This window comes from Neolamprologus multifasciatus, chromosome 9 (genome assembly GCF_963576455.1).
Source record: "Neolamprologus multifasciatus chromosome 9, fNeoMul1.2, whole genome shotgun sequence".
Lineage (NCBI taxonomy): Eukaryota > Metazoa > Chordata > Actinopteri > Cichliformes > Cichlidae > Neolamprologus > Neolamprologus multifasciatus.
The window spans coordinates 28,743,144-28,765,153 of NC_140447.1; the positions used below are offsets into that span (position 1 = coordinate 28,743,144).

Below are 22,010 nucleotides of genomic sequence, written 5' to 3' on the forward strand. Positions count from 1 at the left end.
GAGGGCGGGGCGGCGGGGGAGTCTCTGGCTGGCTGGAGCGGCATCTAATAATCAACTCTCAAAATAAAACAAAATAAAAACAAAACAACAAACAGATATTATGATACAGACTTATAATTTGCACGGATGTTTTTTAGAAATTCTATACGCGAAAAGTGAGCGCGAGAGCCCTGGTGCGCCTGCTTGCTGCTGAAGTCAAAGTAAACTTTATTGTCATCTCCGCTACATACAGTCCAGTATATAGAGAGACGAGACGACGAGGCTCCAGTTACAGCAGTGCAAGTAAACAAACAATAAATATAAGAAGAATAAGAAAATAAATATACACTTTAGGACTAGTGGTAAAGGGATCAATAACAATTAAAAGTTTATAATGTACAGTTTGATGATTTAAAGTCTCACACACAACCCTGGAAAGGGGAGGGGGACATGCTGCTTCCAAATAGAGCACATTTCATTCATAATGTTGTAAATCCAAGCCCATTATGTATTCACGATCTGAACACTGGGTTGTGCGAAATCCCAGAAATAAACCTCAGACAAAGTGAATCTATGAACTAAGGTCAGGGGTGGATCTAGAAGGGTGGCATGGGGTGGCAAGTGCCACCCTAAAATGATCCCTTGCCACCCCAAGTGCCACCCCAGTTTTGCATATCAAAGTGTTGTTTATTAAAATAAGATAGCATTAACAGTTTGAGCGTAGTTACAGTCAGCAGTGAATATAAATGTTAAAACTGAATATATTGCATAGTGTCCCCCCCCTCCATCAGTAACAAATGGTTCAGCCCATAGCAGGACCGGCTTTTTTCTTGTTTTCAGTAGCTTCAGTAGTTTCACATAAGTTTGTAATTTTTACTCCAGGATGGGGATGGATGATGTGCGTCCTGCGCCACCCATACAATCTGGGGCGTATCGGAGCCATTTCTGGACTGCTTGTGCAAAGACAAACTCGGACATAGAGTTTGCCCCTAACTGCTGCGTCAGGCCATCTAGGACAAAAATACACACACACACACAAACAAAAAAGTGAATTAGAGCACATGAATAAGCTCTTGTTAACTGTCTTCAGCGGGGAGAAAGTATGTAAACTCCTAGGCTGATAAACATGAAAGTTACCAGGCGTAAATCTGCAAACTGCTGCATTTGATTCCCAAAGAGCTATGAGCGGAAAAAGTGATAAGTCTTAGCATGGTGTGTCGTATATCCTTTAAAACAAAATAAACATGGGGTCTTCGGGCTGTACAAACTACAACGCGAAGACTAAACAAGCTGAAGACCAAAGACTCCATCTCCAGATTAACTGGACATGAAAGTCTTGTTATTAAGAAAGACAAAGTAATATAGCAAAAACTGGACATAGGAAATGTGAAACACACCCAGCAGATCAATTGATCCCTTTATTGTAAAACTTACCAAACATGCATCTGCACAGCGCTGTATCTTTAAATGCCCTTTTTTGCTTTGTCTGGTCCTTGGTTTTTTCCCTGCCCAGTTGAGTACCGAGGCTCTTTTGTAATGGCATAAGCCATTATACGGCGGACTTGCACCTCCAGTGTGGTCCCTCCAATCAAGGCAAAGCGTCTCACCTATAGACACATTTTATATTTTGTATGCAAGTGCTTGTGTGTATAATCAACATGCCGTCGTTATGTATTTAAATCACATCTGACAGCTATTACACTTTATAGTTACAAAGTGTACATAACCTTAATATACTTACCATTGCCTTATTTGCCTCTTGTGATTGAAGAGCTGCCTCTGCATTGTTTAGCTCCTCAATGTTGTGCAAGGGCAAATCCAGAGGCAGTACCCCAGCATCTACCGATTCATTGCAGCAGGGATGGCGGATGGCTCTGACCTCCTCACGGAGTTCGTTAACTGCTCTGGTCCGGTCTGACAGCATAGTTAACATCTTTTGTGAGGTCGCATCTGTTTCAGAGAACAATTCTAGAAAGATTAATGGCTTAAGCAGTGAGAGGCGAAAAACTAATATATCCATAAGTGATGGTGTAACATTCTGCATTCAAGTTGTTCTAACTGCTAAAAGTGTTTGCTAGTTTTTGCCTGTCACATATATTTGATATTTATATATGTAGCTGCCATCACCAGTGTGTGAATTGTGTGTGAATGGGTGGATGACTGAATGTGTAAAGCGCTTTGGAGTCCTTAGGGACTAGTTAAAGCGCTGTACGAATACAGGCCATTTACCATTTACCATTTATACCATGTAAAATCTGAAATTCCAAGATTTTCGAACTTGCCTTGTAATAGTGGCCTCACAGAGTCTCTGGAATCTACAGAAAAAAATCACAACAAGATGACATTCAGGAGTATAAATTTGTGTTTTGAAGATAAGAGCACAATGACATTGTAATTCAGCATTAAAACAATTTTAAAAGCATACCATCTATAGGGAAGTCCTCGACATCAGACTCTGCATGCTGGGGAGATCGCAAAGCTGTGTTGTTTTGTGTGTTCTGCCAGAGTGGCGAAAGGTGCCGGAAGCTGGGCAGGGCATTATGATGCTCGCTGTCAGTGGGCTGGGGGGAAGACTGCAGAATGGTGAGGGCTGTTTAGAAAAAGTTAATTTTTTTAAAGTGGATGGTAGTTACCAAATCCGATCTGAAAAAAAGAGGAAAAATAGGGCACAATGTCAATAAAGAGGGAAAACTAGATACAAAGACGGCTCATAGAAGCTGAACCGAGTCCTATGTGTGAAGGGACAGTAACTGCGTGTGTATATGTAAGCATTTAAACACTGAAGATAGTAAAATTAACAGTAAGTCTGCCATTGTAGGAATTCATGGCACCGGGACAAAAACGTGGCGCACGGTGTGACGTCAAAATAGGCGCACACCTTTGATGCTGCGTTTTCTCCATTTTCCTCGTCCACACGTAAATGCTGAAACTGAGTTTTCGAAAATATCCACCCTGGCAGGCTTCTTTAAAAATCTCAGTTTTCAGTTAACCAAAACGCAGTTTACGTGTGGACAAAAGGTGCAAACGCAAGTTAGGTGAGCGTGCAACGTAAAGTTTGAATTGAGTGCGAATCGAAGCGGGTGCTCTCGAATCATTAAAAGTAACAAAGTCATTGAACACATTTATACAGTTACCTTTACGTTTATCAATCATATATCACAGATTTAAATTTTTTGTAGTACTATGCTAAAAAGCAACTACAGAGCGAAAGTCTGGGTCAAGCGCCGAGGCGATGGCAAGAACAAAGGAACCCTCGACGTGTTAAAGCTAGCTTTGTAAGGGATTATAACAGCAAAGTATGAAACGAAAATGTTTTTTTTGTTGATAGACTTTGTTCGCAGTGCAATTTATTTGTTGCCAGATTGTAAGATGAAAGTAGACACAATTTCAGGCTCCCACATTTTGTCCGAAACTGTACATTAACGAGTTTTTATTTTTATTTTTTTTTACTGTTATTCAAATGCAACTGTGGAAATAAAGAATAGAAAAAAATTCATTCATTCTTACCTTATACTAATCATGGTGCAGGCCAGTGCAGTGCATGAGAACTGATGCCTTCTCCGGTCAATTCCGCTGAGAGTAAATCTAATGTCCTGCTCTACTGTACAAGACAATGGTTACCTGGCGGGATGTACCAATGTGATAGGGGTGCTGCGGAATAGTCCAAGTGATCGCTGCTTTAATTTCCCGGTCAACTATACATAAATTGCACGTCGACACGATTTTTTAAAGCTGGTGCACTAGACCGAAAGTCATTGATAACAAAAGAACAATAAATCTACTTTCTCCGGTACTTTATACCAGCTCAGTTGCAATGCAATTTAACGCTCAACTACAGATTGATGACTTTTTGATGGTGGCCAGCGCCGAATGATGGTCAACTATAAATAGTCGTTTTCTCGATGTTGTTGTTGTCACCTGGTCGACTACAAATAGATCAACTATCAATGACAAAAAAACAACGGTAAATCAACATCATTACAACGTCCCTATAGTAAGACCGTCGGTTTACCACAATATTTTAATGTTGTTACAACGTTGGCATTTCAACCCTGACCATAACGACGGATCGGATGAAAAATCAACATCAATTCAATGTTGTCTTCCTATCTGGGTACTCACTTAGAAGAAGTAGCCGCGACCACTGGCAATAAGGAAAGGCTGCTCTTTATAGAGGACTCATGCTTGGGGAGACGTTTTCTGGTCCACCCTCTCTCCCAGAAGAGCCCCAGGAACACTTGTGTCGTCTTTGCATACCTCCACAAATACATATTGTTTATCTTTAAAAATTTTTTTAGATTTTCTGTATACCACCAGAGAGACATTAAGTACCACTAGTGGTATGTGTACCACAGTTTGAGAACCATTGTTCTAAACCATGCTGTGAAACTCCTGGGGACCACCCCTTAAGGGTGAGATTAAAAGTATATGTGTATGACTGAGGGACTGCCCCTCAGATCTGCTCTGGGAGAAACATAGGAATGTAGAAGAGGTGAAGGAAGTGTGTGTTTTAAAAAAACAAAACAAACAAAAAACAAACAAACAGCATGTCGGCGTTAGGGGTGCAACAATACTCATATTGATATTGAACCGTTTGATACAGTGCTTTCGGTTCGGTACGCATATGTATCGAACAATACAAAATTTCTTATTTGTTTTATCAACTTTTCTTCGGACGATGCTGTCTGTGTTGAGTAGGGATGGGTACCGGTATCCAGTGCCATGATGGCACCGGTTCTGACATAAACGGTAGTAACCAGACTGAAAAGCAGCGCACATTTCGTTGCTTTTTTTTCCTGAGCTGTGATACACTTTAGATTCTAGCCAATCATTTTACGTTTCCGAGGATAGTAGGCGGGTCCAGGTACGATTAAAAATGCCCAAGGCAAAGCGGTCAAAAATCTCGCTGTACTTCACAGCAAAAGCTGATACTGTGATACTGTCAAAGGAGGTAACACCTCAAATCTGATGAAACACCTGGCGACGCATAGCCTTTTTTTAAAAAGCCGAGAAATGCGCCGTATTTGATAGCTTGCTGCGAGACCTCACACCGTGCACATCTACTGCGGGTGTGGTGCCTGTTATCGGACCCAGGGTTTGCAACATCCCCCAAAAACCCGAAGAGGAGAGTCCTGGCTCCTAGCCCTGCCAGTGTAGCAGAAATGATGAGGATGATGATGGCAGCAGCAGCCGCTCTTCTCTGCGTGAGTAGCTTAATGTGGTTCGTGTGTAATTCACGTTGAGTAGGCTAACCACGTTATTACATTAATGCATGTAAGGTGAACTAGCAAACATCATCATAGCTGCATGCGGCTGTCTTCTTGTTTGATGGTAAATACTCCCTTCACCCTGGCCAAAAAGGCTAAAATGACCAAAGAAAAAGTGGAAATCAGTTAACCATGAGAGGTTTTTGGACAAAGTTTGTGTTTTTTTTCCATTGTTTAAGCACTGCTTCCAGCCAAGAGTGATACCATATATGCCCCATAGCTGCAGAAAAGGCTAACATTGTTATCTTTTTACAAAAAACAGCTGAACATGAGAGGTTTTTGGACCAATTTTGTGTTCTCCATTCTTTAAGCACCGGTTTGAGCACCGTTTAAGCACCGGCACCGTTTCAAAGTACCGGTTTGGCACCGGTATCGGATAAAACCTAAACTATTACCCATCCCTAGTGTTGAGCGCTCAGTGGATCTGCGTTCGACTACTACGCCTAGGCTGCACTGTCGAGTGCAGATCCACTGAGCGCAGTGCAAGTTAGCGAGACAGAAGCTAAGCTCGTTGCAACATGGCAACTACCTCAATGCTACCCGAAATTGAAGCTCCCCCACCTTCATTCAGATCTGGTGTTTGGAACTGTCTTGATTTTCATGTGAAGCATGACCCTGATGGTAAGCGCGTCATGGACAAAAGTAAAAGCCCCACGCACGGGGCGATCCGCAGTAACTCGTTAAGGGAGATTTGCGGCGTTATGGCGTTAACGTACCATTTTAACGAGATTAATGCTGACAGCACTAGTGGGAACACAACAAATATGACTGCACATTTACTCCGACATCATCCTCGTACAAAGACAAGTGGAAGCAGACAAAAACAACAAGCACGCATGCTACAAACTTTACAAAGTCATTTAGACAGCCGTTAGCACATGATTCTCCTTATGGGGACCTGATATGTTTAATATGCTGCTGAGAATATAGCCCAGAAGAAGCGTATAGTATAGCTTTTATTTTGGAAAGAGCCATTTCTCTGTAATAAACTCTCTTTTCCAAAGATGAGTGATTTCTCGATCAGATAGATTTATTTATTTTTTTGTTGTTTCAGCAACATTAAATTTAAACTGTACTTTTGAGTTAAAATATATATTTATAATTATAATAAATGACAAATTAAAAAGGCATGAAAATTTTTGTCTCTAAAAAAATATTGAACCGTATCGAACTGAACTGAACTGTGAATATTGTTTATCGTTGCACTCCTAGTTGGAGGTAAAAGTGCTGCAATGAAAAACATTTCAAGAAAATGTAAAAGAAATGTATTCCAGGATAAAACACAGCTGTTGTTGTCTTATCGGTACAAATCGTTGTGTCGGCCCACTGGGCATTTGATTCTAATAACAGGCCTCAGTCTCTCCTGCTACTGGTCTGCCATACTGCTAAATTTGGTATCCGTGCTCAAATCTTTTGTGTCTGTTTGCCCACCTCGGGAATCAAAAATTTGTTGTTTTTTGTTGTCAGATGAACATATGAGACACTTTGACTCTTCAGTGCAGTGTGGAGCCTAACAAAGATCTGTTTTGTGTCCCAGCTGATCAGCAGGAGGAGAAGAGTCTGACGGAGCAGCAGAGGAACATTTTCAGCTACTTGGACTCAGCTCAGCCACTACAGAGAAAACAATGAGCTCAACACAGAAGGTGACAGACAGAGCAGGGTGATATGACCAAAAATATTTATCACAATATACATTTGAAAATTTGCGATAACGATATAGCTGACGATATAATTGACACTAGACAAAATACTTTACAACTCCACAACTTTATTAGTGCAAAAAAACCCCAAAACAATGTATTTTCACTTAAACAAGCAGCTGTTTTTTATGTGTATTAAAGTTATATAAAAATATTAACAGTGCAAATGCAAATTCCTCGGAGCAAATGTCAGCCAATTTCCACTGGAAATGCCTTTTGGTTAAACTGTCAGCAAGCAATTTGCATTTGCACTGTTAAATTTTTATATAACTTTAATGCACATAAAAACAGCTACTTGTTTAAGTGAAAATACATTGATTTTTTTTTTTGCACTAATAAAGTGGTGGAGTTGTAAATTATTTTGTCTCGCCTCAATTATATCGTCAGTTATATCGTTATCACAAATTTTCAAATGTATATCGTGATAAATATTTTTGTTTATATCGCCCTGCTCTACTTTCATGTGTTACTGTTTAGGCTTAAATGTGTTTGATGTTTGGTGCCTTTTTCCCAATGTAAAAAAACCCTTAGGTTACAATCAGACATTTTTCTTCACTGGACCAAGCTGGTCATTTTACCAGCTCAGCTCTAATTCATATGACAGATAATATATGGTATGGTATAAACATCTAGATGATGGGAAAGTGGTATTCTTGGACTTTAGTGCTCCATTTGATTCAATAAATTTTGATCTTTTGATTGATAAGCTAAAATGTTATTGATTTTCACCAGCTGCTCTGTGCTGGATAAAAAATTATTTGGACAGAAGATAGCAAAGGGTTTATTATACTGGTTATTTCTCCGAGGGCTGCGATATGAACTGTGGTTTACCCCAAGGCAGCTGCCTCACTTCTCTATTCAGTTTTCACAAATGATCAGCAATATATCTTGGGTTAATCTTGGGTATGCCAATGATTCCACCATGTTTTATTCAGCCCGTGACAACTCTGAATTGATCAGCGTGTCACAACAAAATTTGCTGAATGTGTTTGACTGGATAAGTAAAAATAACATGATTTTAAATGTATCTAAATCCAAATCTATGTTAATTAGAAGCAGATTAGTCAACAGCCCACAACTGAATTTTTCCATATCCAGTGTTAGAACACGTCACCCAGATTAAAGTACTCGGCGTTACCATAAATCACCACCTTTCATGGTCTCAGCACATCGACTCTGTTTTTAAGAAAATGGGACAAGGCATAGCTATGGCTATGAAATGCTCTTTCTGTATCACTTCTTCAATTATGAAAGATGTCATTAATGCACTAGTAATGTCTCATCTGGAGTATTGTTCAATCATTTGGTCAGCAGCTAATAAGCAGTGTTGGGTAAGTTACTTTAAAATAGTAACTTAGTTACATTACTAGTTACTTCTATCAAAAGTAACTCAGTTACTTCAAGTTACTCGTTACTTTCAAAGTAACTAGTTACTAGGGAAAGTAACTTTGGTTTTACTCAGAATTGTCTTGTTAATGTGTTGCTTCCATAACTTTGCCAGTCTTCTAGCTTGCTTACTTGCCACAGTGCACTGTGCCACCTACCAATAGAAAGGAAAAGATATTACATATTTCCACGAGAGAAATCCCACGCCTGGACCGTCATTGACTGCTGCCATGATTCTAGCCTACGTCACAGCATCATGTGCGCCTTTTACATCCAACACAAAAAACTGCAATCGAGGTGCTTTGATTGTACTCAGAACTCAGAAATTCTGCCTTCTAAATAGGAAGATGTAGGTAACACCAGACTGCAGATGAGCTGCATACAGGGCTGGACGGGGACAAAAAATCGGCCCGGGCATTTTGACTAGAGACCGGCCCACCATTATAGGAAAAATCATAAAGCCTTTGAATGAAAACAAATGCTGTTGTGACAGTGATGTTCACTGTTTTGATGGTATATATGCATCAATCGTTTGTTGTAAGATTCAGATAATTATTTTTTAAAAGCTAGACATTTTAAATGAGAATAAGAAAGAAAAGTATTTCTTTGTGCCCACCTCTCCCTGTTAATGCCCCACCTGGCCCCCCTGGAAAACTTTGCTAGACCCGCCCCTGCACAGTTACCAGCTGTCAGCTACCTAAAAAGGATCCTGGGGTTATCTGTCTCTCAGAAACAGTTCATAACTTCCCTTCAACTCATTTATGTCACCTATAAGGTAAACCTGTTTCTCCATCACCTGTTCAGCTCTGATGATTCAGTAAGGACATCTCCTGGTTTCATGTTTCCCTCTCACCAGATAAACAAACCGACATCATGACCAGCAGCTTTTTTGCAGCTGTGGCTCCAGCAAACATCAGCTGATACTAGAAATTAATATTAAATAAATTCTAACAACAGCTGATCAAGCTTAAACGTGCTGCTGTTGTTTAGCGCGACATCGGCTGGTTTCCTCTTTCTGGCGCAAAGTGGGCGATAAACAAACAAGAGAGCCGATCAGCTGATCATTGATCAGTTTTCATGATTGAAGTAGAAACGGGAGAGGGAGGGGGGAGAATGAAAGAAGAAGAGGCAGCTGTGCAGCAAAGACACAGAATAACTCCAGCTTTGTGTCTTTTTCATTGTAGCTGAATTACGGGACAAACTGTTCCTTTTCACCTCAATAAGAAACGCGTAATATTTTCTCTGAATACCAGACAGGACGGTTGGCAACTCTAATAACTTATGAACAAAATAAAGTTCAACATCGTTAACATCATAGCACCCACCCAGCTGTATAGAAACTCCGTCATGCTAGCTAGTACGCAGTACGGAAAAAGTCAGAATAACGAAAATAAACTCCACCTAAACTTGGTTTATATCTGACCGAGATAGACTGCAGGTCATAACTTCTTACCTGAAGTTCAGTTCACACTTGGACCGGCGGCCGCCTCGGGTCTCTTTTCCTTCTCTTCCACCTGCTGCCTCCACCACTTGCTAATGTTATTGAATCTGTGGAAGCTCCGCGATAGCCACCACACGAAGTAACGAGTAACGACCCTATCTAAATCCCAGTAACGACTAACGCGTTCCTGATTTTGGCATAATAACTAGTTACCGTGCTCGTTACTACAATAATAACGTAGTTACTGTAACGCGTTACTTAATAACGCGTTAGTCCCAACACTGCTAATAAGACAGATCTTAACAGACTTCAGTTAGTTCAGAATAAGCGTCCAGATTAGTGTTAAGATGTTCATACTATACTAATATCGATAAAATGCATAATAAACTTTCTTGGCTTCCTGTGCAGGCTAAAATATTCTATGGCTTACTTGTAGTTATAAAGAAAGCAATTCTGTTAAACACACCACATTTATTTCTGCTCAGCTGCAGTATCCAGATGAAATACATAATGAAATTACACAATTTTCAACAAACTGCAATTTAGTTAATCCTCAAGTTAAAAGTAACTTTTTGTAAAACTGTTATATTTAGAGCAACTTTTAAGTGGAATAAATTGCCTTATAAAATTAGAGAATTATTCAAACTATTTAAAACTTCAATGAACACTTAAAAGCCGATTTACAGAGCTTTTAGTTGTTGTAATATTGTAAGAGAGGATTTGTTTTTGAAATTTGTGTAATGTGCCTCAATGTTATTGATATTATTATTATTGATTGCTTATATTTTAACAATTGTGAAACTGTGTATGTAAGAGCCAAATTATGTGGGTATCTTAAATCCACTTTATTGTGTAATATTTTATGTGATTTGTATTTGACGGAAGACGAGCAACCTCGGTTGTGGAAGCTATTGAGGTTCCTTTTGAATAAAGAAATAAACAAAAATAATTCATGACTGTTTAAACACTAAAATCATGCCCATCCCTCCTGATTGTACACACACACACTTATATTATTTTATAATTTATATTATTTTCTTGTTTCCTATTACATATTTCTATAATTTGTATAGATTTATATATAATCATTTACTGATAAGAAATCCTATGTTTGTTTATTTGTTTATAGGTTGGATGTAATGTGTTAGAACTACCAGCAGGTGGGGATAAGAGACCTTTAAGGTGTTTGGTGCCACACTCCACCTTCAGGTTTAAAATGGAGGGAGTTTGAAGGTTCAGTTTGTTCCACGACTGCATTGCACTCACTGCCTCTGTTTGTATCTCTGTCACTGCAGGACCAACATGGAGCGAGAAGTCAGCGCTCTCAGGAGGCCGACAAACCTCACAGAAGAAAGAGAGAGAAAAAACACACCTGTGACGAGTGTGGGAAGGATTTTACTAGGAAGAATTCACTAAAACTTCATCAGGTCATCCACACTGGAGAGAAACCGTTCAGCTGTGACTTGTGTGGAAAGTCTTTTTCCTTGAAGGGTAACCTAAAAACACACCAACTCATCCACAGTGGAGTTAAAGCGTACAGCTGTGATCAGTGTGGCAGAGCTTTTACTCACAGTAGCAACTTACAGAATCATCTAGTTACCCACTCTGGAATTAAGGCATACAGCTGTGACGAGTGTGGGAAGGATTTTACTAGGAAGGATTCACTAAAACATCATCAGGTCATCCACACTGGAGAGAGACCGTTCAGCTGTGACTTGTGTGGAAAGTCTTTTTCCTTGAAGGGTTCCCTAAAAACACACCAACTCATCCACAGTGGAGTTAAAGCGTACAGCTGTGATCAGTGTGGCAGAGCTTTTACTCGCAGTAGCTACTTACAGAATCATCTTGTTACCCATTCTGGAATTAAGGCATACAGCTGTGACATCTGTGGACAAACTTTCAGCCGGAGAGGAACCCGAAATACACACCTGCGCATTCACACCAGACATGATGTGTACTGCTGTGAACAGTGTGGCAAATACTTTGTTACAGACAAACGGCTAAAACTACACATGTTTACCCACACTGAGGAGAGACCTTATAAATGTGACCTGTGTGAGAAGACTTTTAAATCTCCATATGACCTGAGAAAACACCAACAGATCCACACCAGAAAGAGACTCTACAAGTGCAGTTACTGTGAGGTATGTGTTTATATTTTTATCTTGTCATTTTAGCCTGACTGTTTGGAACAACTCTGCTCATTAAACTGTGTTAGCATGTTAGCAATTCTACTGCATGGAAAAGCAGCTCTTTGGCTACGTTCACACTGCAGGTCTTAATGCTCAATTCCGATTTTTTGATCAAATCCGATTTTTTTTTCTGCTTGTTCACACTACAAATAAAATGTGACAGCAAACGCGCTCTAGTGTGAACGCTCAAAGCGTCCCGCATGCGCAAAAGAAGGTGTCACACACAACACGCTCTGTTTAGACCCAGACCAAACAATATTGTTTGACTGATGGCCCTTAATATAAAGACTTCGGACTTTACGTTTCCCAATTTTTGCTTTAAGTTATTAGTGTATTTATCATTTTTTAGAGGAGCGGTGCTTCAAAGGATAGTTGCAGATTTCTGTCAGAATGTGCAGATTATACAGTACAAATAAAATGTTCACGTTTCTCCAACGTTGTCTTCCCAACAGTTTCACTGACATCTACACTGGATGGCCAGGAAGCGTTCACAATGTCGTCTCGGGCGCTTCTCCGGCGCTGATAATTGCTGTCTGTCTTGTATCAGTGACGTAAAAGACGGATTTAATGCAGCATGACCGTTCAAACAGCAGTCGCTTTCTAAAACATCGGACATGTATCGGATTCTGTCCCACATACGAAAGTGACCCAGATTGGATTTGAAAATATCGGATTTCGTTCACACTGTCATACAATGATCAGATATGGGTCGCATAGGGTCAAAAAAATTGGATTTGATGCGCTTTCGCCTGCAGTGTGAACGTAGCTCTGAGTGATTATTCAGATTTTCATGTCAGTTATGATTTTAGTATTACTGTAGTATTATGGTGGTAGTATTGTAGTTATTGCAGCCCAGTAAACTGAGTGTGTTAACTGAAACAGTAAAATGTAATTGGACGTCTGCAGAGATGCTCTTTATTTCAGGCGACGTTCAGGGTAAAAGTGTTGAAGGACTGACTTACACTGTCTTTGTGTCTTTGTTTAGAAGCAGAGCAACACAGATGGATCCAGTTCTCAACTCTGTCATCACTGTGGTGGTGGGAAAGACTTTCGTTGTGACCTCTGTGGAAAAACTTTCAGTTGGCAAGCCGCCCTAAAAATACATCAACGTAGACACACTGGAGACAAACTGAAATACTGCAAAGAATGTGGGAGAAGCTTCACCACTTCAAGTGACTTAAAACAACATGAACTGATTCACAGTGGGGTTAAACAGCACCTCTGTGATCAGTGTGGGTCATCCTTCACCACTGCAAGTCAGCTTAAATCACACAAACGAGTCCACACAAGAGAGAAACCATACAAGTGCAGACACTGTGACAAAAACTTCTCACAATCAAGTAGTTGTAACATTCATGAACGTGCACACATGGAAGGAAACTACAGCTGTGACCAGTGTGGCAAGAGCTTCAGGAATCTCAGATCATACTCCGAACACAAACGATCCCACGTTACTAATAAACTGTTTCACTGTTACCAATGTGCCCAAACATTCACCTCATTGTCTGCTCTGTGCAAACATCAGCGTGATCACTCAGGGCTGAAATCACTCCCATCACTGGATCACAGTGAATCTGAAGAGACAGAAAGATCGTCTGGTTTCAGTGTCAGACTCAAAAAGCTTGAGATCAGGCTCCACAGAGTTCAGATTGAATCATTTAAACTTGTGTTGAACTGAACTGGTTGCTGGGCTGAACTTCGACATAATACAGATTTACATGGGATCTTATTTTCTGTCGTTTTACTGAGTCAGTTTTGTCCTTTTTTCTCTGTCCTGGTTTTGCTCGTCTGTAAATAATTGAAAGTCAAATAGTTCATTGTTCTCCAGCAAAACGTTTTGGAAACTCATGTTTAACCTTTAAAACTCTGACATGTTTTAGCACACAAGGCTTCATCGGGGAGTTCACTCATGATTGGACCATGAGAATAAAGGTTTTTAGTTCTTTCAAAGAGAGTCTTGGAGGTGTTTGATGTTTCTGTTTTTTCTGAAACTACCTGAAAAAAAAACTATTTTTCTTGCTTTATGTAGTGTGGAAGTTTTTAATGTTTCTTTCATCTGTGATGTTCTTGAATGTGTTCACATGAAGATGGTACAAATAAACTGTCCTTTTAGCTTTAGCTCTTAATTTATTCAGTATTTATGGATGTAGCACAGCAGCAGTTTCTTGATTAACACTAGATTTACTAAACCTGCGCAAATTTGCGTAATTTCCCTAAACCCAACACCTCCTAGAATTACTGGGTTTTTTTTTTATTTTCTGGTGCAAGTCCCGAGGTTTTCTGCAGGGACACCGGCCCTCGTGGACTGAGATTGCCCACCCCTAATCTAGACCAAGAAGATAACCAAAAATACAAAATCAAACCAAGACATGAAAACTCAAAATACTGTGTCAAACTGACCCAGAACCGTGATACTCTTTGGGTAAAAATTAAGCCAACATCCAAGTGTCAAAGGTCGGTTCTAAAAACAAGTCAGTCCCTGAAGCTTATTTGTCTCACAGATGCTAATTCGGTGACTGCAGGAACGTGTAAGGAATGTTTTGGGACTGTACCCCTGTCTGATCTTAAAAAAAACTAACTTTGTTGTTACATTACAGCAACATTGAGGAAACATTTAACGGCTGATCATGGAGCAGGATGAATGTCAAAGGGAAAGTCCCTGGGACGCTTCCGGTTATGCTTCCATCCGGCGTAGTCATCTGACCGGTCCGTGCTATATCGCCCCTCTTGACCCAGAGTGGTATAACGTTTTGTAGAAAAGTCTGATCAATTCGCTCTCTCTCTCTCTCTCACACTACAAAATAATAAATTCTCTGGGGTTTTTTTCTCATATGTTTATGGTACCCGACGGAGGAAGCATTGACCGGGATGAACCGACGGTCATCTGACTCCTTCTTGATGTGCGTAAAACAAAGCCATTTTCTTTTAGGGTTTCTGTCTATTTTCTGTCAATGGGAAAACCCGTTGTAAAAGTAGCTATAAAAATGAAGAAAAACTCTTTACTTTGGTTTGAGTGGCTGCACAAAACCAAAATACCTCATTGGGGTGTTTTAATACAATTATTTAGTTATGAATTTAGTTCTGAGTTCTGAATATGTGCGCGGTGCTTTTTCCCCCACTAAGGGTTATTTTACACGTACTAGGAGTTGAGGCCTGCATGAAATTCTTTGCTAGGTTACAAGCATTAAGAAATACTAATATCGATCGGTTGTTGACGCCTTCTTGGCCCGCGGTGTGTGCAAAATAAGACCGTTTTCTTTTAAGGATTCTATTTCCTGTTAATGAGAAAACCTGTTGTAAAAGTAGCTCAAAAGATGAAGGAAAACTCTTTACTTTTGGTCTGATAAGGAGTGGCTGCACCAAACCAAAATACCTCATCGAGGTGTTTTAATAAATTATTTGGGATAGAGTTCGGAATATGTGAGCTGCGCTTTTTTCACTAAGGGATATTTTTTTACATATACGAGGAGACGAGTGGGCGGCCTGTAGGTTAATATAAGAAAGTAAAATACATCCGCTATTGTAAAAAGAAATGGCTCTCTACAAGCAATAGAAAGTCCTTCTTTTCATTACAAGCGCTGGTGTAGCGCCACCTGGCTCTATAAATATAAATGCAATCCGTTACTAGTCAGATAATCTTAAAGGTTTTTATTTTATTGTGGCTGTAATAAGATTAACATAAGAAAGAAAAATAATCAGAAATCTGCTGCGTCACCCCCCTGAACTTTTCCTCCCCCCAGGAACCACCCCTCCTTTTTTCCCACCGGATGCGATTAGTCACACATATGGAATCGATTAGACACTTCTGGAGTACTTCCGGTAAGGTCAAAAGGTCAAGGCTAGGGCCATCAATCAAATTGATGGCACATGTTGTAGGGTTATGTTTTTTTTTTTCTATAAGGATGTTATGTGTTTGTATACTTTCTGCCCAGTTTGACCCATTTAGCAGAAGTCAGCCTGTTTAAGGCTCTGATATCTATTCTGTATGACTTAAAGCAGTTATGACATAGTCTGATTTTCTCACCCAATAAAGGAATATTTAATATATCAGTCTACTCTTCATTCTATCAGACACAGTTATCACAGCTTGTACATTTGCTTTTTACACATATATGTAAGCATTGAGCCAAATGTAATAATGCCAACACATTAAATGAACAATATTTGTCTCTTATATATAATACATCTATATATACACTGTCAAAGATACTTGTCTTTAAGTAAAGATTTAAGGTGATAGGAAATATAAATAACTGCAACTTGAATCTTTACTGAAGCTCAGTATTTGACACGGAGTTCAAACTCACTGCTGTAATGACTAATAATGATTAATATAATAACTATAATATCGGCCATATTATATTTACATTACCAAAGTGAGATGACTTTAGTCTCATGAACAACATTAGCTAATTGTTATTTACCAGCTAATCTTAAAATGACTGTTCAGTACAGAAATGAAGCTCAAAAATCATGTTTTACAGTCCTGTGGTCTCAGCCTCAGATACTTATTAAATCACACAGAGCTCATGTAGAAACAAATGAACAAAATATGTTCTCCTTCATTTCTGTCAAACAAAGCTGTATGAAACGTTTCCAGATGTTAGTATAATGGTTGCTAGGCAACCTGGGCAGCGCGACGGAGGCTAGACGTCCCATTTCACAAGCCTACAAGCCTCGCACTTCCAGCCTTAGCGGTCTTTGAGTACGCGGCCCTTGAGGATCATTAAGGCTGCAGACCCTGAATTGGGATACAGCTCTGGTCTGATGGGGGAGGGGACCAGAGAAAACTACGGAGTCCGACATTGTTTTGGCAAAATTACACACCTATTCAATATTGATTTTAGTGACCTCCGATTGGCGTAACCGGGTGTTGATTGATTGATTGATAATACTTTATCCATCCCAAGGGAAATTGGGTAACCCTCTCAGGATCAAATTAAGTTTTTGTTGCTAATGCACAACCAAGTCCTGCAGTGATACTTCTGAGTAAAAAAAAACAACAACTCATAAAATATGTATGTGGGGGAATCAGGTTGTTAGTTTTTAACTGTTGCAAATCGGCAACGCCTGCCTCGAGCGGGTTAAGGCTGCCAGCCTTGCCAGCGCCATCTTACTCTCCCAACCATACATACATTACACAAACATCACATGATTCCAGTCAGTATGAGCAGATTCTTGAGAACAATGTTCAAGAATCAGTGACAAAGTTGAAGTTGTGCCGGGCCTGATATTTCAACAAGACAACAATCCTAAAAAGTGCTCAAAATCTAGTAAGGCATTCATGCAGAGAAAGAAGTACAATGTTCTAGTATGGCCATGTCAGTCCCCAGACCTGAATATTATTGAAATTCTATGGTGTGACTTAAAGTGGGCTGCTCATGCTCAAAAACCACGAAAACTGGCTAAACTGGAGATGTTTTGGAGATGGTCCAAAATACCTTCAACCAGAATCCAGACTGTCATTGGAAGCGATAGGAAGCAATTAGAGGCTGTTATTTCTGCAAAAGGTGGCTCTATTAAATATTGATGTAAATTTTCTGTTAGGGTGCCCAAATTTATGCAGCTGGCTAGTTTAAGATTACGAAATGGTAATCTTAATGGTAATCTTAAACCTCTAGATTAAATTCTGTTGTCAACTACTAAGTGAAGAAGCAGTTTTTGTGAAGACCACTCATTAAACGCTATTAAAGACAAAGTCACAGGGAGAAGTCCTTTTGAATGTGGCCACAAATTAATTTAATTATACAGGTGCTGCACTGCAGTGGTTTGAATCATATCTATCTAATAGACTCCAATTTGTGCATGTAAATGGAGAGTCCTCTTCACACACTAAGGTCAATCCTGGTGTTCCACAGGGTTCAGTGCTAGGACCAATTCTGCTTACAGTATACATGCTTCCCTTAGGCAGCATCATTAGAAGACATAGCATACATTTTCACTGCTATGCAGATGACACGCAGCTCTATCTCTCCATGAAGCCAGATAACAGACACCAATTAGTTAAACTGCAGGAATGTCTTAAAGACATAAAGACCTGGATGGCCGCTAACTTTCTGCTTCTTAATTCAGATAAAACGGAAGTTATTGTACTCGGCCCTGAAAATCTTGAAATATTTTCTGATTCCTGAAATATGGTATCTAACCAGATTCTTACTCTGGATGGCATTACCTCGGCCTCCAGTAACATTGTGAGCAACCTTGAAGTCATTTTTGACCAAGACATGTCCTTCAATGCACATATTAAACAAATATGTAAGACTGCTTTCTTCCATTTGCACAACATCTCTAAAATTAGAAATATCCTGTCTCAGAGTGATGCTGAAAAACTAGTTCATGGATTTATTACTTCCAGGCTGGACTACTGTAATTCATTATTATCAGGATGTCCCAAAAACTCACTAAAAAGCCTTCAGCTAATCCAAAATGCTGCAGCAAGAGTACTGACAGGGACTAGAAAGAGAAAGCATATTTCTCCTGTATTGGTTTTCCTTCATTGGCTTCCTGTTAAATCCAGAATTGAATTCAAAATCCTGCTCCTCACATACAAGGTCTTAAATAATCAGGCCCCATCTTATCTTAATGACCTTGTAGTACCATATCACCCTATTAGAGTACTTCGCTCTCGCTCTGCAGGCTTACTTGTTGTTCCTAGAGTATTTAAAAGTAGAATGGGAGGGAGAGCCTTCAGTTTTCAGGCCCCTCTTCTGTGGAACCAGCTTCCAGTTTGGATTCGGGAGACAGACACTATCTCTACTTTTAAGATTAGGCTTAAAACTTTCCTCTTTGGTAAAGCATATAGTTAGGGCTGGACCAGGTGACCCTGAATCCTCCCTTAGTTATGCTGCAATAGACGTAGGCTGCCGGGGGATTCCCATGATGCATTGAGTTTTTCCTTTCCAGTCACCTTTCTCACTCGCTTTGTGTCAATAGACCTCTCTGCACTGAATCATATCTGTTATTAATCTCTGTCTCTCTTCCACAGCATGTCTTTATCCTGGTTTCCTTCTCTCACCCCAACCGGTCTCAGCAGATGGCCCCTCCCCTCCCTGATTGTGGTTCTGCCGGATGTTTCTTCCTGTTAAAAGGGAGTTTTTCCTTCCCACTGTCGCCAAAGTGCTTGCTCATAGGGGATCATATGATTGTTGGGTTTTTCTCTGTATCTATTATTATAGGATCTACTGAGGCTGTCTGTCTCCTGAATCCAACTGCGATTTGGCGCTATATAAATAAAATTGAATTGAATTGAAGAGATGTCATTGTGGATATCCCTAATCACGGCACTAGGTTAACTGAAGTAGAACAAAGTGTGAGCAAACTTGAGACAGTAACTGTGGACCTGAGAGATATGCTAATTTGCTGTCTGGACCAGCAGAAAACTCTCCAGACCAAAGTCACGGACCTGGAAGGAAGATTGCGTCACAACAATCTCCGTATATATGGAATTAAAGAAGGTGCTGAGGGGAATTATATGATGGCATTCAGTACAGCTTAAAGAAAGAACTTGCCCTTCTGGAAAATGAGGATTTGCAGATTCAGCGTGCTCACTGCGTGCTCACTGGGACCAAAGCCGCAAGACACAGTGATTGCAAAGTCAGGTTAATGTTCAGAGGTATGACATTAAAGACAAAATATCGAGAGCGGCTTGGGCTAAGAACATTTCTTATGAGGGCAAAACTAGACTATACAGCCCTGCTAGAGCACTAAGATCATCTTCCCAGTCACTTTTGGTACAGCCGAGACCTGACTGAAGACTAGAGGTGACCGCACGTTTGCCTTGGCTGCACCTGATCTGTGGAATAACCTCCCCATTGCCATATTTGAGTCTGATTCCATTCAATCTTTCAAATCGCGGTTAAAAACCTATTTATTTAACCTCGCCTTTTCTACCAGTTAATGCTTGTTTGTTACTTAGTTTAATGCTTGTTGCTACCTTCATTCTATTCTTAACCTCTTTTAATTATTTTACATTTTTCTTGACTCTTTTATATTTTACACACAACGTTCTAATATGCTTTTTTATGTGTTTCTGTGTTTTTAATGCCATTAACCTGCTAACATGTTTGGTACTTTGCCATGGCCTTCATCTTTCTCTTTTACTTACATCTGACCCTCTCACATGTTCAGCACTTTGGTATACCACTGGTTTTTAAATGTGCTATATAAATATATAAATATAAATATAAAGTTTATTGTTGTTGTTGTTGTTAGTAGGACAGAGATCAAGAGTATAATACGGCACAAAATGAAGGAAAGGTGGCAAAAGCAATGAGAGGAAGAGAGGAAAGGGCGATGGTTTTACGGTGTGGTCTCTCTTTGTTTGCGACTTCTTGATGTTGGTAGATAGTAATAATTTAAAAATACATATAATATACACATTATAATGTACAACACATTATGGAGTATGCTTCTGCTGTGAGGCTCTGCCTCCATGTACTAATACAATTAATCACTGGACAGCTGAACAGGTATGTTTATTAATAATATTATATTAGGCCAATATTCTTATACATATTTTTGACCTGGGGCAGAATTGATTGTGAACTGGAAAGGGAAAATGCTTATGAACTTGCAAATTAAAAACATGATGCATTTAAGGTAACCCTTTTTCATTTTTATTTAAGAAGAGAATTTGTTCCACTGTGTGATGGCCGAGTCTGCTTGTTTTCATGGAGTAATTTCTCCTGCCTTAAAAAAAACCCTCTCAGAAGAGGCTGGAGTGCACAGAAACTGGTAGAGATGCAGGTATCTGGTCGTCCTGGGTTCCACAGACTATCAGCTAAAAAGAATAAACACATTAAATTGCTGCACATTTGTAGAATAACATTTAAGATTACTTTAAAAATAAAATATATTTTTTATTACATTAAATGTAAAGAGTCAAATGGAAGTATTTTTAAAGTTATTTCATGATATTTATATTATGAAAAGCAGATTTTTGACAATTTAAGTTTTTTACAAAATAAACACGCAAAAATCAAACAACAAGAACACAAAGCTGGCAAACCCAACCAAAATTGATCAAAATCTACCGAAAATACTCCCACACGACAGAACCTCTCCTCTGCCTCTCTGGCTCCATATCTCTCAATAGAACAATCTGTAGTTTGCTATCTCTCACCAACAGAACGCTCCACAAATCCCACGAATGATTCACTTCCTTATAAACAGTGTTGGCAAGTTAATTTAACTGACTTAGTAACTGAGTTACAAGATTCTAAAAGTAATTATAACTTGAAAAGTAACTATTGCCTTACTTTAAAAAAAATGTTTAACCCCCTGGGCTCCAGGGGATAATTGGCCATTTTTAACTACTTTTGATTTTACCTCTATATTTTACCGAGTAGAAAAAGTTATATTTTTTACTGTAACAACCACAAACATGTTTACTGAATCATATTTCATAACTTTAAATGCAAATATAAATTGACAATTTTAAAATTATATGCACAAGTTTTGCAAACAACAATGTTATTTGCTGCCATTTACCTTTTACCCCCTTTTTTAATAACCATTTCAAACTATTGACAGAACAATCAGGTGTTCTGCATTCAATAAGATCCTACACAAATTATTTGTGCCACTCCAAATATTTCTGTGCACACTACAGGTTTCTACCTGTTTCTCCTGTTTCTACCTGGAGACAGCAGTCGCCTCATTGTTCTGACACACAACATAAAACTATCCACAACACTACACACTAACTACACAAGACAACACACTAACACGTTAAACATCACAAATCTCTCACATCTCAAAACTCACTCTCTCTCTTTTTCTGCTGTCTCTCTCTCTCTCGCCATCACTCCTAAAACTTCCCCCTCTTACTAAACAACCAAATGTCATGTTGCCATATCCTTTTTTGATTGGTCGACGTGGTGCATTTTTCTACCAACATGAACGGGCTGTTTTTTGTTTGGTCATAAGCAGAGAGTGCTTGCTAGCGCTGTCCACAGTAAACGTGACGAAACTATTGAGGAAAAAACGCCGCGTATATAATGTTTATCATGACTCTGGTTTTACGTGGCCTATCAACACAATTTAA

The 22,010-nt window shown here is 39.4% G+C and overlaps 2 protein-coding genes and 1 long non-coding RNA gene across 4 annotated transcripts in view; 2 read left to right on the forward strand and 1 right to left on the reverse strand.

The window, feature by feature from the left end:
* LOC146511739 (uncharacterized) overlaps window positions 1–14,556 on the forward strand; it is a 53,937-nt gene extending 39,381 nt beyond the window's left edge. The window contains exons 2-4 of one of the 2 annotated variants that reach the window (XM_085172365.1): window positions 6,784–6,889; window positions 11,069–11,917; window positions 12,951–14,556. In XM_085172365.1, coding sequence (XP_085028491.1) covers window positions 6,872–6,889; window positions 11,069–11,917; window positions 12,951–13,643 — 1,560 coding nt within the window. In that variant the 5' untranslated portion in view covers window positions 6,784–6,871 and the 3' untranslated portion in view covers window positions 13,644–14,556. The remainder of the gene's footprint in view (window positions 1–6,783; window positions 6,890–11,068; window positions 11,918–12,950) is intronic. The other variant, XM_085172366.1, reaches the window with a different exon arrangement.
* Window positions 1–22,010, forward strand: part of LOC146511742 (uncharacterized) — a 64,363-nt gene that overhangs the window by 27,696 nt on the left and 14,657 nt on the right. The window lies entirely within an intron of this gene.
* Window positions 878–2,513, reverse strand: LOC146511743 (uncharacterized). Its single transcript, XR_014876042.1, has 4 exons — window positions 2,405–2,513; window positions 1,721–2,294; window positions 1,414–1,586; window positions 878–989 (listed from the first exon to the last, which is right to left on the reverse strand). It is a non-coding gene; the product is annotated as an uncharacterized LOC146511743 (long non-coding RNA).